The following is a 12,747-nucleotide window of genomic DNA, read 5'->3' as shown; positions in this document are numbered from 1 at the left end:
CCTCTACCACACTGAGCCCTGGTACACCTGTCTTCCCAATTTACTTACCATGCCTAGAGATGGGGACTCGGGGTTATCCTCATGCTACACATGGGGAAACAGAGGCTTGAAGATCTAAAGTAACTTCTCTCCTAAAGGACCAAGGATCCTCAACCATAGTTCTGTCAGGCTAATCAGAGAAGGGCTTTGTAAAGAGGGCTGGGTGTGGTGATGCATGTTACTAATCCCAGCCCTTGGGAGGGATAGGCAGACATATCATGTGAATTAGAGGCCAGTGTGGACTACACAGCATGTTCCAGATCTGTCTCCCTAAACCAGGATATTGGGAAGAGGCTGATGTGATGGTCCAGTGACTAGAGGTCAGCTTACAAATCTAGGGACCGGAGTTTGATCCCTCGAACCCATGTAAAGGTGAAAGAAGAGAGCCGACTCCAGACTTGTCCTCTGACTTACACATGTGTGCCGTGGCATGCACCCTCCTCGTCATGGATGAGCATACATGTAACACATACACCATGATAATCATAAAATTAGGAAAAGGACATTGGACACAATGAAGCCTATTATTTCATACCATTAATATACACCAATTAAAAATGGGAACAAAGGGGGCTGGGGATTTAGCTCAGTGGTAGAGCGCTTACCTAGGAAGCGCAAGGCCCTGGGTTCGGTCCTCAGCTCCGAAAAAAAGAACCAAAAAAAAAAAAATGGGAACAAAGGGTACTGGCAAGCTTTGGGAGTCACTGAATGAAGGAGCTAGATTTGAGGTCCAGCCAGGAGCATAGTGGTATGATGCTTCCTGACCACCACTGGACGATGCCACTGATGCTCAGTCTGGAGCTTGTTGCAGTGGTCTCTGGAGGGAGGGACGTTCTTGTACTTTGCAGGTAGGCAGTCTGATGAGTAGGGAGCGTGGTGGCTCCTGCTCATTTGCTCAAACTCTGACTGCCAAGAATCCTAAGACTCCAATGAGAGGTGGACAGGTCTCCCCTAGACTTCCCAAGCCTAGGTTCAAATCCCAAGAGCTAAAACCAATCCTGGTATAGTCCAGGGTGAGCCCCCATCCTTCCTGGGTCTCAGGTTCCCACCTCTAGAGGGAGAAGAAGTGGGGTTCCAGTAACAGCTTACTGGGGAGACAGCACTTAAATTCACATTACTTCACCTCCCCATCACAGACCTCTCTGAGCCTGTGAATCTTGACCCATATCTCCAAGTATTCTCCCCCACGCCTCTCTCTTCCCCTTCCCCTCTCTCCCTTCCTCCTATTCTCCTCCTCTTTCCTTTCTTCTCCTTCAATCTCTTTGTCTTCTCTTTCCAACTCTCTCCCTTCCCCATTTCTTATTATTCCTTCTCTACCCCTGATCTCTCGGTCCACAGATCACCTGTGTTTTCCTGCTCTCCCTGTCCTGGCCCCGCCTTCCTTCTCTGCCATGGCCCTGTGGTTTCCTATGAGGTCTCTCTGCTTCCACAGAATGTAGTTCATCTTTTGGGAGCACTGGTCTCCACCTTGTCCTCCTTGTCCCTGTCAAGAGGGAACAATGGGGCCAGTATGTATCGAGTTGTCTGTGAGGCAAGGAGAGAAGGGATATCTGTTCTAATTAGCCTAGGGAGAAGACTGAAGCCTCACTTCCCATTTCCGTTTAGAACCCCATTCTAAAACGGAAATAGAACCTAAGCAGTCTCTAGACAGAGAAACCTCCCACCAGGTTGTGTCCTTGGACAGGAATCCCCTCTTCAGCATCATGGGACAGAGGTGCCAAGAAAAGTAGCAAAGCCCTTGGCTTCAAGAGCCCTAGACTGCTTATAAACCAGACTTACCCAAACAGTCAGAGATTGGGATAAGGGACATAGCACGCTCTGGGTCATGCCTAGAAGACTTCCTGGAGGGCCTTGACAGCAAGCATGTGGCATATGCATGGGGCTGCCTCTGTCTTTGGGGACACATGGTCACCCTCAGACTCTTTCATTTTCCATAAGCAGGAAGTTCTCTGTGTGTGAGGACTGTTTTCCTGAGGAGGGAGAGGGAAGGCAGGATAGGTGCCCCCATCATGTGAGGTGTGGAAACATAGTGGGGGAGAGAGAGCACCAGTACCTACAACTGTCCACGTACCTCCTGCCACCTTGCCCTGTCACTTCAGGTAGGAAAAAGGCCAACTATGCTCAGAAGGAGCCCAGAAGACAGGGAAGTCTGTCCTGAGGTGATGGCTGCCGTGATGGCTGCCAGAGCCAATGGGAGGATCAAGAGCAAGTTGGGAAGGCTTCCTGAAGGAAGCATTTCACTGGAGCTGGAAGAACTGAGTCAGAGATGTGTCATGTAGAGGGTATGTGAGCAGGGAAGAGGAGGACCATGGAGGTACTGATAGCCTTCAGTCTTGTAAGACCCAAAGATGCTGACTGACTGTCCATAGCCCTTTGGTGCAGGACCAGGAATTCTGGAAGGATGCTGCTTGATTTTCAAGATGTGCCATCTGAATCTTTGTCCGAGGTTACTGGGAACCTTGGCCTGTCCTGCTCATCCCTTCAGCACCATTCCTTGCCTTCCCTCTGACTGCCACCAGTAACTGCAGTAGTTTGGAGCCCTCCCTAAGGAGTACCCCCAAAGGGCCTGTTCCTAGCTGTGCTCAAGTTCAGTCACTTGGGCCCTGCTGACCACCTCCAGTCATGCCCCACAGACAGAAAGGTGGTACCTGTGTGGTACCTGCAGAGGCAGGGGGATGCAAGGACCCAGTTGAGATGTAGGAGACAGCCTCAGTGCAGGGCTAGGGTTCCCTGATGACTAGCTACCTCCTGATTTTTTTGTCTTAGTTCTCTTTCCTTTCTTCATCATGTTGACTTTTATAATTTCATTATTGTGTGTGCATAGTGTGGGAGGTACAGAACACACAATAGCATACATGTGGAGATCAGGGGACAATTTGATGGAATCAGTTCTTTACGTGGATTCCAGAGATCAAATCAGGTTGCCTGGCTGCCTGGGCGAGTGTCTTTATGCTTCAAGCTCTCTTCCTGCCCCAGTATGTTTTCGCTAGCATATGCTATTCATATATTAGTAAGCTATTATTGTTGTTGTTCTTTTGAGGATATAAATAATTAGGTTCTGTTGTTTCTGCTCCTCCTTCTCCCAGTCCACTCTCCTGCCCCAGCAACTTCTTCCCAATTCCATGTCATATCTATCCTTCTTTGGCCACCCCAGCTCACACATCTTCCTCGACATCTCCTCCTGATCTCCTCTGTCACTTTATAGTCTGTGCCCACTCTCATATTCTCTTATTTACATTCACACAAACAATAAAAGGGATCAAGTGTGACATTTTTGTCTTTCTGAGGCTGGGTCACCTTATTTAATAAAATACTTTCCAGATCTATCCATCTGGTTTCATTTCCTTGCTATTGTTGATACTGCATTCTTAGTTATCTGTGTGAAGAGAAGACACTGACCTCGCGAAGCCATGTCAACGTGGAGAAGGAACAGAGCTCACATCTCCCTGTGTTCTGCAGGGAACTGTCACTGAGGGGCAGGAGGGGAGGGGAACAGACAGTGATCAGGGGGCTGGAAGGAGGTATGTCCCTGTTTAAGGCATGAGGGGAACACCTTACACCACAGAGGTTGTCGTTTTGGGGTGATATAGTTTCGCTACATGCTCTCTTGGAAGGAAGCAGACTGTGCATCCCACCTGAGAATGTCTGATGTCCAAAAGCTGCTGGGTGGAGGCAGGCCTTCAAAAGGCTGCTCTGTTGTTGGGGGTGGGGCTGGGCCTTGCAGCCACAGGTCCACTTCAGACATTATTTTGCAAAAGCCTTGGGTTGAGAACCAGGCCTAAGTCCTCTCATAATGACTACCTGTCTTTCCTCTGGCAAGTGTTGTCCCTACACTGGGCCTCCATTTCTGTGCTTTTGGAAGGTTCCTTTTCCCTTTCATTTCTTGGTTCCAGAATAGCTTGTGCTTCATGGTACCTAGCTCACCTCCTTTTTAGTCCCTTTTCAGGCTAGCATCATGGCAGACCAACATCATAGAACATAGGACCCTAAGCATGGCTAGGGATGGCAGAGGCTAGGGTACCATGTGGGGGCTCTCCCATAGGCTCCTCTCCTGAGGAAGCAGTGATGTCCTCAGTGAAGTGGATCTCACTCACCCCTCCCCTCTTTCATGGACCTAGTGTGACCACTAATACATTGCTCAGTGTGTCCGTAACTTAGTTTCTCCGTTGTCTCCTGTCAGTAGAGGTGGCTGTCCCCACTTGGCTCAGTATGGGATGGTAGAACATAACAAGTAAAAGGCCCCGTAGAACCAAGAAGCGTTTGGTCCAGTGTAGACAGTTAAAATACAGAGAGTAATGTCCACACAACCTAACAGCAATGAGGTGGGCATTCTCTGGCCCTAGGTATCATAGGCAAATGGCTCCAATGAGGCCCCTTGCAACCCAGTATCTGAATTTGGCAATGGCAGATTCCCAGGCCTTCAGTTTAACAACCTTTCTGACCTAGAACAAGTGTGAACAAGTGTGAACACCCCCAGCTTCCCAGTCTCTGGTCACCTGCTTCTTAAGGGCTATGATAAGATCAAGCGAGATATGTAAGGGGTCCGAGATCCATCCCATCCTGTGCTGTATCAGCGTTGGGTTGTACAGACCACTCTCTCGGAGAGGCACACCTCATTTGGAAGGCTCAGGGAACTTCCTGTTGGCTTCGTGACTAAGTTCCAACCACCCGGCTCTGGCTATGCCTCCCCAGTGGTCGCTAACAGTTAGTCACACCAAATCTCACCATTACCCAGGTCAGACAGTGAAGGCTAGGCTGGGAGAAGTTGGGTAGACTTTCTTCTCATCAGGCAAGGTCCAATGTTTCAGTGAAGAAATGGTTTTACCTGGGAACAGCTGGACTTTAAGCGCAGAGTGACTGGGGTGGGGTATGTGGTCTTTAAGGCATTGCCTTCTCAGAATGTGGTCACTAGGAGTTGCACACCCTGCAGAGGTGGCCCAGCTGGTTTCAGGGAGCTTAGGTGCAGTGGGAAAGCCCCTTTCAGATAAACTGGCTCTACATCATCTCAGGAGGATGTGTTCCCCATGGGAGGCCCAGCCCTGCGGAACTTTCTTTCCCTCTTTGATTCCAAATAGACCAAAAGAGGGAGAAGTTTCTTTCCACTCTTAAATTCTCAAGGAGGTGCCCCCTGACTCAATGTCTAATGCACTCCCCTCAAAGCAGCAAAGACTGTGTGGACTGTCTGGAAAGTAAGAGATGCTTCTACAGGGCTTGCCATTTGAGACCTATGCTCCCCAGGACAGGGGCTTGGACTTTGATAACTAATGTTCCAGCAGTGGGGTTGACCTGTCGTTGGGTGTGTGAGAGATTTAGTTGCTTCCTGCTGTATATTGCTGCGAGGTGTGGTAGTAGGGTTCAGGTTTCCAAGGTTGCCAACTCTTCCTTCTGGTTTGCACTGAGTCTAGCACGCTTCGAGTTCCCCAGTAACCTAGGCAACATCAGCAACCTTGGTCCATCCCTGTGTGTTCAGCTCTGTTCAGCACTTAAGGAGGGGCCAGATGAGAGGGAAATGCAGGCCTTGCTTTAGGAGATCTGTCTGGAGATAAACTGCAGGAGCTCTGTGGGCTGGGTGAGAGAGAAGGGCCTTTTAAAACAGGAATCAGCAAGAGAACAATTCTAGCCCAGCATGAACCAGGTAGAAGTGAACAGCTGGACCCTTGGGGTGACAGACAGCTACTGTGCAAACTGCTAGAGGAACTGGACTGACCGTAGACCTAAGTGGCCAGGAGCTCTCCAAGGTCTTCCCACCTACAGAGACGGTGATGGGCTTTGGTTTTGCTGTCCGTGGTGCTGAATGGTCCAAGCCTACTCACTGACTTCTGTAAATGTCACGTTTAGCCTCCATCTCCGTACCATCACCTGCCCTCCTTATAAATCTTTCCAAATAGTCAATGGCAACATATCTCCTCCTCCCAAAACAGTCTCACTCTTTCTCTTATATTCAACCTGTCTCTTAAATTATTTCCCCAAATGACCAGTCTGCTTTACATGGTCCCTACCTTGTGAGTGAGGACACGAGAGGTAAAGGTGGTAATAGAGAAACAGTATTTAGAAATAGGAATGCTTGGAGCCATCAGAATGGCTTCATGCTTATCATTCAGCAGAATGGAAAAGCCCACTTAGTAGGTGGAGAACCTACTGAAAATCAGAATGGCATCGTTGGGAAGCAATGGGGATGACTTTTTTTTTCTGAGAGGGGAAACCAAAACAAAGGAAAAAAGACTTGGCCATGGTCACCTAGACACCCAGAGACAAAATTAGAATTAGATGATAGGCTCCCATCTCCCAGTCAGGCTTCTAAACCACCTCAGGTGAGCCTCTGAATGAGAAAGTATTATCAGAGCTTTGTCACCTATCATGGGGAGCATGTGTTGCTCAATAGTGCCACTCTGGGGATCCCCACCTGTAACATCCAGGTCCTAATGCCCCTGGAAGGACACACTGCACACCATCAACTTCGATTCTCAGCAGGTGCACCTGTGTTGCTGTGGTAACAGGTACCCACTGCACTATATCCAGTCACAGTCCCAGCCTGGACATCTGAATTCAGACTGTATGTGCCCATCCTCCTGTGGTTTAAGGGGAGGAGGGAGCAGGGCTCCTTCACTGTCCTGTCCAAGGCTGTGCCTGAGGGCTTGGTGCCCTCATTAGTTGCAGCAGACAGCTCCCCCAAAGAACAGGCACATCTACCTTCCAGTCTTCTGGTACCCAGTGTTGATAGCCAGAAACTCATCCCAAGACAGCACTGAGGCCCAGAGGGAAGTCCTCTTCACTTGCACATCCCACATCTCAGACAATGATTTTGGAGGTTTAGCAAATCTAAATCAGTTCGATGCTATCTGCATGTCCTCAAAGTCTTGCTCCCGGGGGAGGAAGGGGGAGGCACACAGTGGCCCTAATACAAACTCTGCCTACTTGTCTGTCACCAGGGAGTTTAAGTCCAGTAGCAAAGAAAAGGACTAGATTCGAAGTGACAGAGCCCACCCTGAATCGTTGCAAATGCTCTAAAATAGATTTTTGTTTTTCAAACCACAGATTGTGTAACAATAATGGACCATGAAATCGATTTTGTGGGTCATGACTAGCATTTATGTATGAAACAAATAGATACATTAGAACAGAGTAGAATGGAAAATATTATAGCTGCGGTCAAAGTAAATTTTGCTTTGTGAAACTGGATCCAAGTGCTCCTGTGCACATAAGCACATGTGTGCGCGCAATAATACAAAAATGTATGTGTTGATGGAGTCCAAGGGCAATAAAAGGTGAAGTGCTGTATTCCAAGATCTGAGGCTCTCCAGAAGAGGTACTTAGAGGGAGAAGAACGATGGCTTCAGGTCTGCAGTGTTGAGCAGGCCGTGTGGACATGGCGTGGGGCTAGTCTGAGGATGAACAGGAGTTTCTTGGAGAGCAGAGAACATGCAGTGTCTTAGGGGCTGAAGGCATGTACTAGACCCATTAACGTAAATGTCAGCTGTGATTGGAGTGCTAGGCAACATGGGGTCCAGGGGTGGAGAAATCTTAGTATCATGCCTAGAGCATTGAACTTCATTCTTGAGAGCAATAAAGAGACACCTACTGTTGATGTTTTAAAGTATGCACAGTGTTTAATCATGGCCAGGACTACCTTCCTTATCAACAGTAAGGCATGTGCCCTCAACATGCCACGTATGAAATGTCACTGGATAAAGGAATGGAAGGGTCTTAGGAGTCTGGCTTTGTCTACAGAGGACATCATCTCTTTCCCTTTAAAAGATTTTATTTTATCTTATGAGTATTTTACCTGCATGTATGTTCTTTTACCACCATGTGTGTTCTTGGTCCCCAAAGAGATCAGAACCAGGAATTGGATCCCCCTGGAACTGGACTTAGGGATGGTTGTGAGCCATCATATGGGTATTAAGCTTAGAGACTCGGGTCCTCTGCAAGAGTAGCCTGTGCTTATGGCCACTGAGCCATCTCTCATCTCTTTCTGATGGGGACTGAGCCCTGGAGGGGTCCTGGGGTCTCTCGTTTGAGGGTAACCATCATTGTGAGGCATTGCTGGCTGACTCAGGATCCTGACAAGAGTTGGACCTCATGCTGATGGCACTGGAGGCAAAGTTTTTCAAACCCCGAATTTGGGAACTCTATGCATCCAGAGTACTAGATTAAAGAATAATTGAGCTAATAGAATCTCCCCCATTGTTTTATACTCTTCGACAAGTGTTCCTTAATAATTTCTTCTCTTTGAGCTCACTGTCAGCTCAATGGAAGTGAGTTTCTAAGTAACTTAATTTTTTTTCAGAACTCATTGCTTCCAAAAACAATCTAAAGTTTCCCCTCCAGCCCTATGACTCTGTGCTCCGAGCTACTTATTTTAATTAGCTTTATATTGTATATCTAACATGAGCCAAAAAAGAAAGCCCACGAACAGCTGCCCATTAGCCAGTAAGTAGAGCCCTGGTACAAATCATTCCTAAACAATGGATCATTCGGAATTGTAATCAAAGAGGAGGTGCACTCTCTGCTAACAGAAGTGTGGAGCAGAGACTGGTGGATGGCTTTGGGGGATCTCAGGAGAAGGCACCCCTCCTGCCTGGAAGGTGTTGGGGCGAGCTATGGAGAGAGTGACTTTGAATCCAGATCTCCAGCATCAGAGCTCAGGTTGAAAGCTGAGTCTGAATATTTTTTTGGCTTTCATGTTTTGCCCTTGATGAAGCCCCAGCTTCCATTCACTGGGTACGGCTGCTCCAAAATGTCCTGTTGGACACATTCAGCTTTGGTGTGGATATTGGTTCTCCACACACATGTAATATGTAGTGGCGTGCCAGGCAGTCACGGCTCCCAGGTAGTAGCCCAACCCTGCATCCCCAGATTTCTGTGTTTCCACAGCCAGGTGGCCTAGAGGTCAAGAATACAAACCATAGAGCCAGACCTTGCCGTCCTGGTAACCTCCATTCGCCCTGTGCCTCAGTGTCCTCCTCTGTAGAGAAAGGATCAGAACAAGACTGAATGGCAAGTGTATCTTGTGCGTTAGACTCAGAACAAAGACTGAATGGCAAGTGTATCTTGTGTGTTAGACTCAGCTGGGAGAGCACCTGGGCGAGCAAGCACATGCCGTGAGAGTGGCAGCTATTGTGGAAATGTGAAAGCTGCTGTCGGAGAAGAGTAGGAATTGCACACGGAAAATGATCGAAGAAGGAACAGAAACTGTTTGTTGTGCTAAAAGCAGCCAATCTTCAGCCGTAACCCAGGACTCACAATTGGGTCCAGCTCTGTAGCAAAGGAATAAAAGAAAGAAGCCACACAAAGAGTTAGTCAAAGAGTGTGTCTGAAATGGGTTTCAGCGTGCCTTTCAGCCACCGTGTAAGATAAAGCCCTATGTGTAATTTTCATATAAATGACTCATATTAGCTTTCGGAGCCGCATTGTGTTTTCAGGTCCGGGGGAACTAAGGAGTGTGGACCTTACCCTGCAGGTACCAGGGAGCCAGGGAGGGTTTTCTGAGGAGGGAGCATGACCTGACTCTCGCTGGTTGGCCCCTTCTCTAGGGAATGCCTACAGAGAATGCCTGGAGAATGGGACCTGGGCCTCAAGGGTCAACTACTCACACTGTGAACCCATTTTGGATGACAAGGTGAGTGCCCTGCCTTCCCCTACTTAGGTCCTCACAGAGTGTTAGGACTCAGGCTGAGTGCCAAGGACCTCATTGGCCACAGAGCCAGCCTCAGTGACACCCAGACCCCTTCTCTGCATCTCCTACGCTCCATAGAGTCCCCTCCAAGAAGTTGGTGGGTAAAACACAGAAAGGGCACCATGTCGCCCGTGTGCCCCGCGGCTAACGGGCTCTTTGAGCACGTTCTTTTCTCTTCTATGGAGCCTTGCTTTCCCTATCTGACAGTTTGCTTCTATCATTCCATGAAGAAACAAGTACACCTCACCAAGACCATCCCAACAGGAAGCTGGACCTGCCTGGTCCTTGCCACTCTGCACTGGCTCTTGCTCTAGAAATAGATTCGGTACTGCCAAAGTTCAAGCCTCCCTTCGTCATTGTGTTTAGTACCGTGACCCAACCCAGGACCCTCACATACACGCTAGGCAAACTTTGTCCCTTGAGCTCCACCTCCAACAAGCTGGGCTGCATTTCTGACCCAAAATGATATGACTCAACTCCATACCTCCATTTATTCACCAAGGAAGCTCTCAGGTGATGGTCTGGAGCCCTTCCTCAAATGAAGTCCAAGTGTAGAGGACAGAACATTGGCCTCCTCCGAGAAGTGGAGCCACAGAATGAGAGCCCAGGTGTCCCAGAGAGGCCCCAGGGGAGCATGAGGAGAGCTGTACAGCCTGGCTAGAAGGGATCTCACTCCCAACAACCCTCTGGCCTTCCTCTATGTTCCCATGGCCCTTCTTGCAGTGAGACAAGGTGGACCGACTTGTACTCCACTTGTATCACCCTAAGTGTTCTGCACTGTACATCCTCACCGCTATGCTCAGGGACCGGTCCTCACCTCCCCTTCTGGGCCTCCCTTAGGTCAGTGCTTCTAAGGCAGGAAGGTTGGTCCCATAGTACACATGTTACAGCCAAGGGCCATCTTACCCACAATTACTCTGCCAGCAGAGGCTGGAGCATAGGCTAAACCCAGACGTGACACTGTGGAGGATCAAGTTTTTAATCTGCATCTACAGCCCTAGGGTATCTCAGAATAGCTCATGTTCAAATACGCCCTTAAAATGCATGTTGGGAGACCTGGCTACAGTTTCTGTGAATGTGTGAATGTGTGCTGTTGAGGATTAAACCCAGAAGCACACATGCTAAACAAACTATCTATCATGGATGCTCAACTCCAGCCCTATTTATTTGTGTGTGTGTGTGTGTGTGTGTGTGTGTGTGTGTGTGTGTGTGTGTGTGTATGTATGCATGTATGTATGCATGTATGCACGCATGCATGCATAGGCATTAAGTTGTCCAGGTAGGTCCTCCTAAGTAGCTGGATTATAGTCTGTGCCTCCAAGCATTAGCCCTTTATAGTGTTAGAGCCACCAGAGGGAAGATCTAGAAGCCTGAGTCGTAGAGTACCAGCCCTACTCCTACATAGCCATGCCTCTGTCTTCCCATGCCTGTCTGCCTGTCTGTCCAGCAGAGGAAGTATGACCTGCATTACCGAATCGCCCTCATCATCAACTACCTGGGCCACTGTGTTTCCGTGGTGGCCCTGGTGGCTGCTTTCCTGCTTTTCCTAGTGCTGCGGTGAGTCCACACCTCCACCCTGCTTTCTCCTTGTCTTCGTCTCTCCCAGACATTGTCTCTTCCATTCTGGGACCCAGGAACAGTAGCCAGAAGTGGGTTTAATGCAGGCCCCAGGGCCATGACCACCAGCCTTTCTGAAGGGTGGAGAGCCAGCCCAGCTGGGACCACCAGGGGCACCTCGGGCTCTGGTCCAGCCCCACCCTCATCCCAGGCAGGGTCATTCCCAGCCAGTCCTTATCCTGCTGACACCCAGCCCCAACCCCAGATGAGCCTGGCTGACCCTGACCTGGGCCTCCGCAGGAGTATCCGCTGCCTGCGGAATGTGATCCACTGGAACCTCATCACCACCTTCATCCTGAGAAACATCACGTGGTTCCTGCTGCAACTCATCGACCACGAAGTGCATGAGGGCAATGAGGTAGGTCACTTCCGGGAGCCTCCGGCTTGGGGGTGCCCGTCTTGCTGTCTGTCGGTTCCTAGTCTATCCCATGTAGTAGCCCACCCTGGGGCAGGCCTTGGGGGTGCTCCCAGCTAGCACTGCATTCCCTGCCCCCTCCCCCCGGCCATCTTACAAATCTAGGTGCCTTAGAGGACAGGATCTGGCACTAACCTCTATCAAGGGTTTCCTTGCTTAATCTTCAATGGAGGACTAAAGAGATTGATTCCCCTCCCACAGACATAGAAAGTGAAGCTCAGAGAGGTAAAGGTTTCATTGTTGGTGTGGTGTGTCTACTCCATGGCCCCAGATAGTAGGTGTATACCCTGGATTTGTGTCAACTGTTACTGCAGAGTGCTAAGTCACTTAAAACTGAACCTGGAAGAGGGCCAGCTCCATTCTCTGGCCTACCTAATAGAGGTCTCAGTACATGTATTTGGTTGGCTTGGCCCTCAAAACACACACACACACACACACACACACACACACACACACACACACACACACGGTCTAGTTTGATCTTTAACTCAGTCTGGCCTGAAGTCTGCCTCAGGGCCCGTCTCCAGGCCAAGCCAGTGTAATGAGGTGTCAGGTAAGTGCCAGCCTCAATCTTGGCTGGCACTAATGAGACTGCACTTCACCTGGAAAAGGGGCAGCGTTAGTATTTGTAGTTCATAGCCTCCCACCCACCAAGTCTCTAGAACAAAAGAGACAACAAGCAAATGGACTCAGGTCCAGGGCTGAAGCTGTAAGACAGAGCTACGGGGCAGTGAGTAGCTCAGCCTAGGAGCCATACCCAGGGGCCAGATGGCTAAGCCACACAGGGAGGAAGTAGGCTGCCCAGGGCTCCCCTCACCCAGCTGACTGCTGTCTCCACATTCTCCATATGCTAATGTTGGCTGTAAGATAACCCTGGGAGAAAGCCTCAGATGTGGAAGCCCATGGCTTGGACCCTGGCTCAGAGGGGTCACATGAGACTCTGGACCAGTGCCTGTCCTCCCCACATCCATCCAGTATGCTTGGGAGCCTCTCCTCACTC

At 49.4% G+C, this 12,747-nt stretch overlaps 1 protein-coding gene across 4 annotated transcripts in view; it reads left to right on the top strand.

Annotated features, from left to right (window-relative positions):
- The window catches only part of Crhr2 (corticotropin releasing hormone receptor 2), a 43,041-nt gene that overhangs the window by 18,552 nt on the left and 11,742 nt on the right, over nt 1-12,747 (top strand). For 2 of the 4 annotated variants that reach the window (XM_006236557.4, XM_006236558.4), the window contains 3 exons: nt 9,573-9,658; nt 11,166-11,272; nt 11,573-11,690. In XM_006236557.4, coding sequence (XP_006236619.1) covers nt 9,573-9,658; nt 11,166-11,272; nt 11,573-11,690 — 311 coding nt within the window. Of the gene's footprint in view, nt 1-9,572; nt 9,659-11,162; nt 11,273-11,572; nt 11,691-12,747 lie in introns of all 4 variants that reach the window. The other 2 variants (XM_006236556.4, NM_022714.2) reach the window with 1 other exon arrangement.

The sequence above is a fragment of the Rattus norvegicus genome, chromosome 4 (assembly GCF_036323735.1).
Source record: "Rattus norvegicus strain BN/NHsdMcwi chromosome 4, GRCr8, whole genome shotgun sequence".
Classification (NCBI taxonomy): Eukaryota; Metazoa; Chordata; class Mammalia; order Rodentia; family Muridae; genus Rattus; species Rattus norvegicus.
This window is presented reverse-complemented; position numbering and strand designations above follow the sequence as displayed.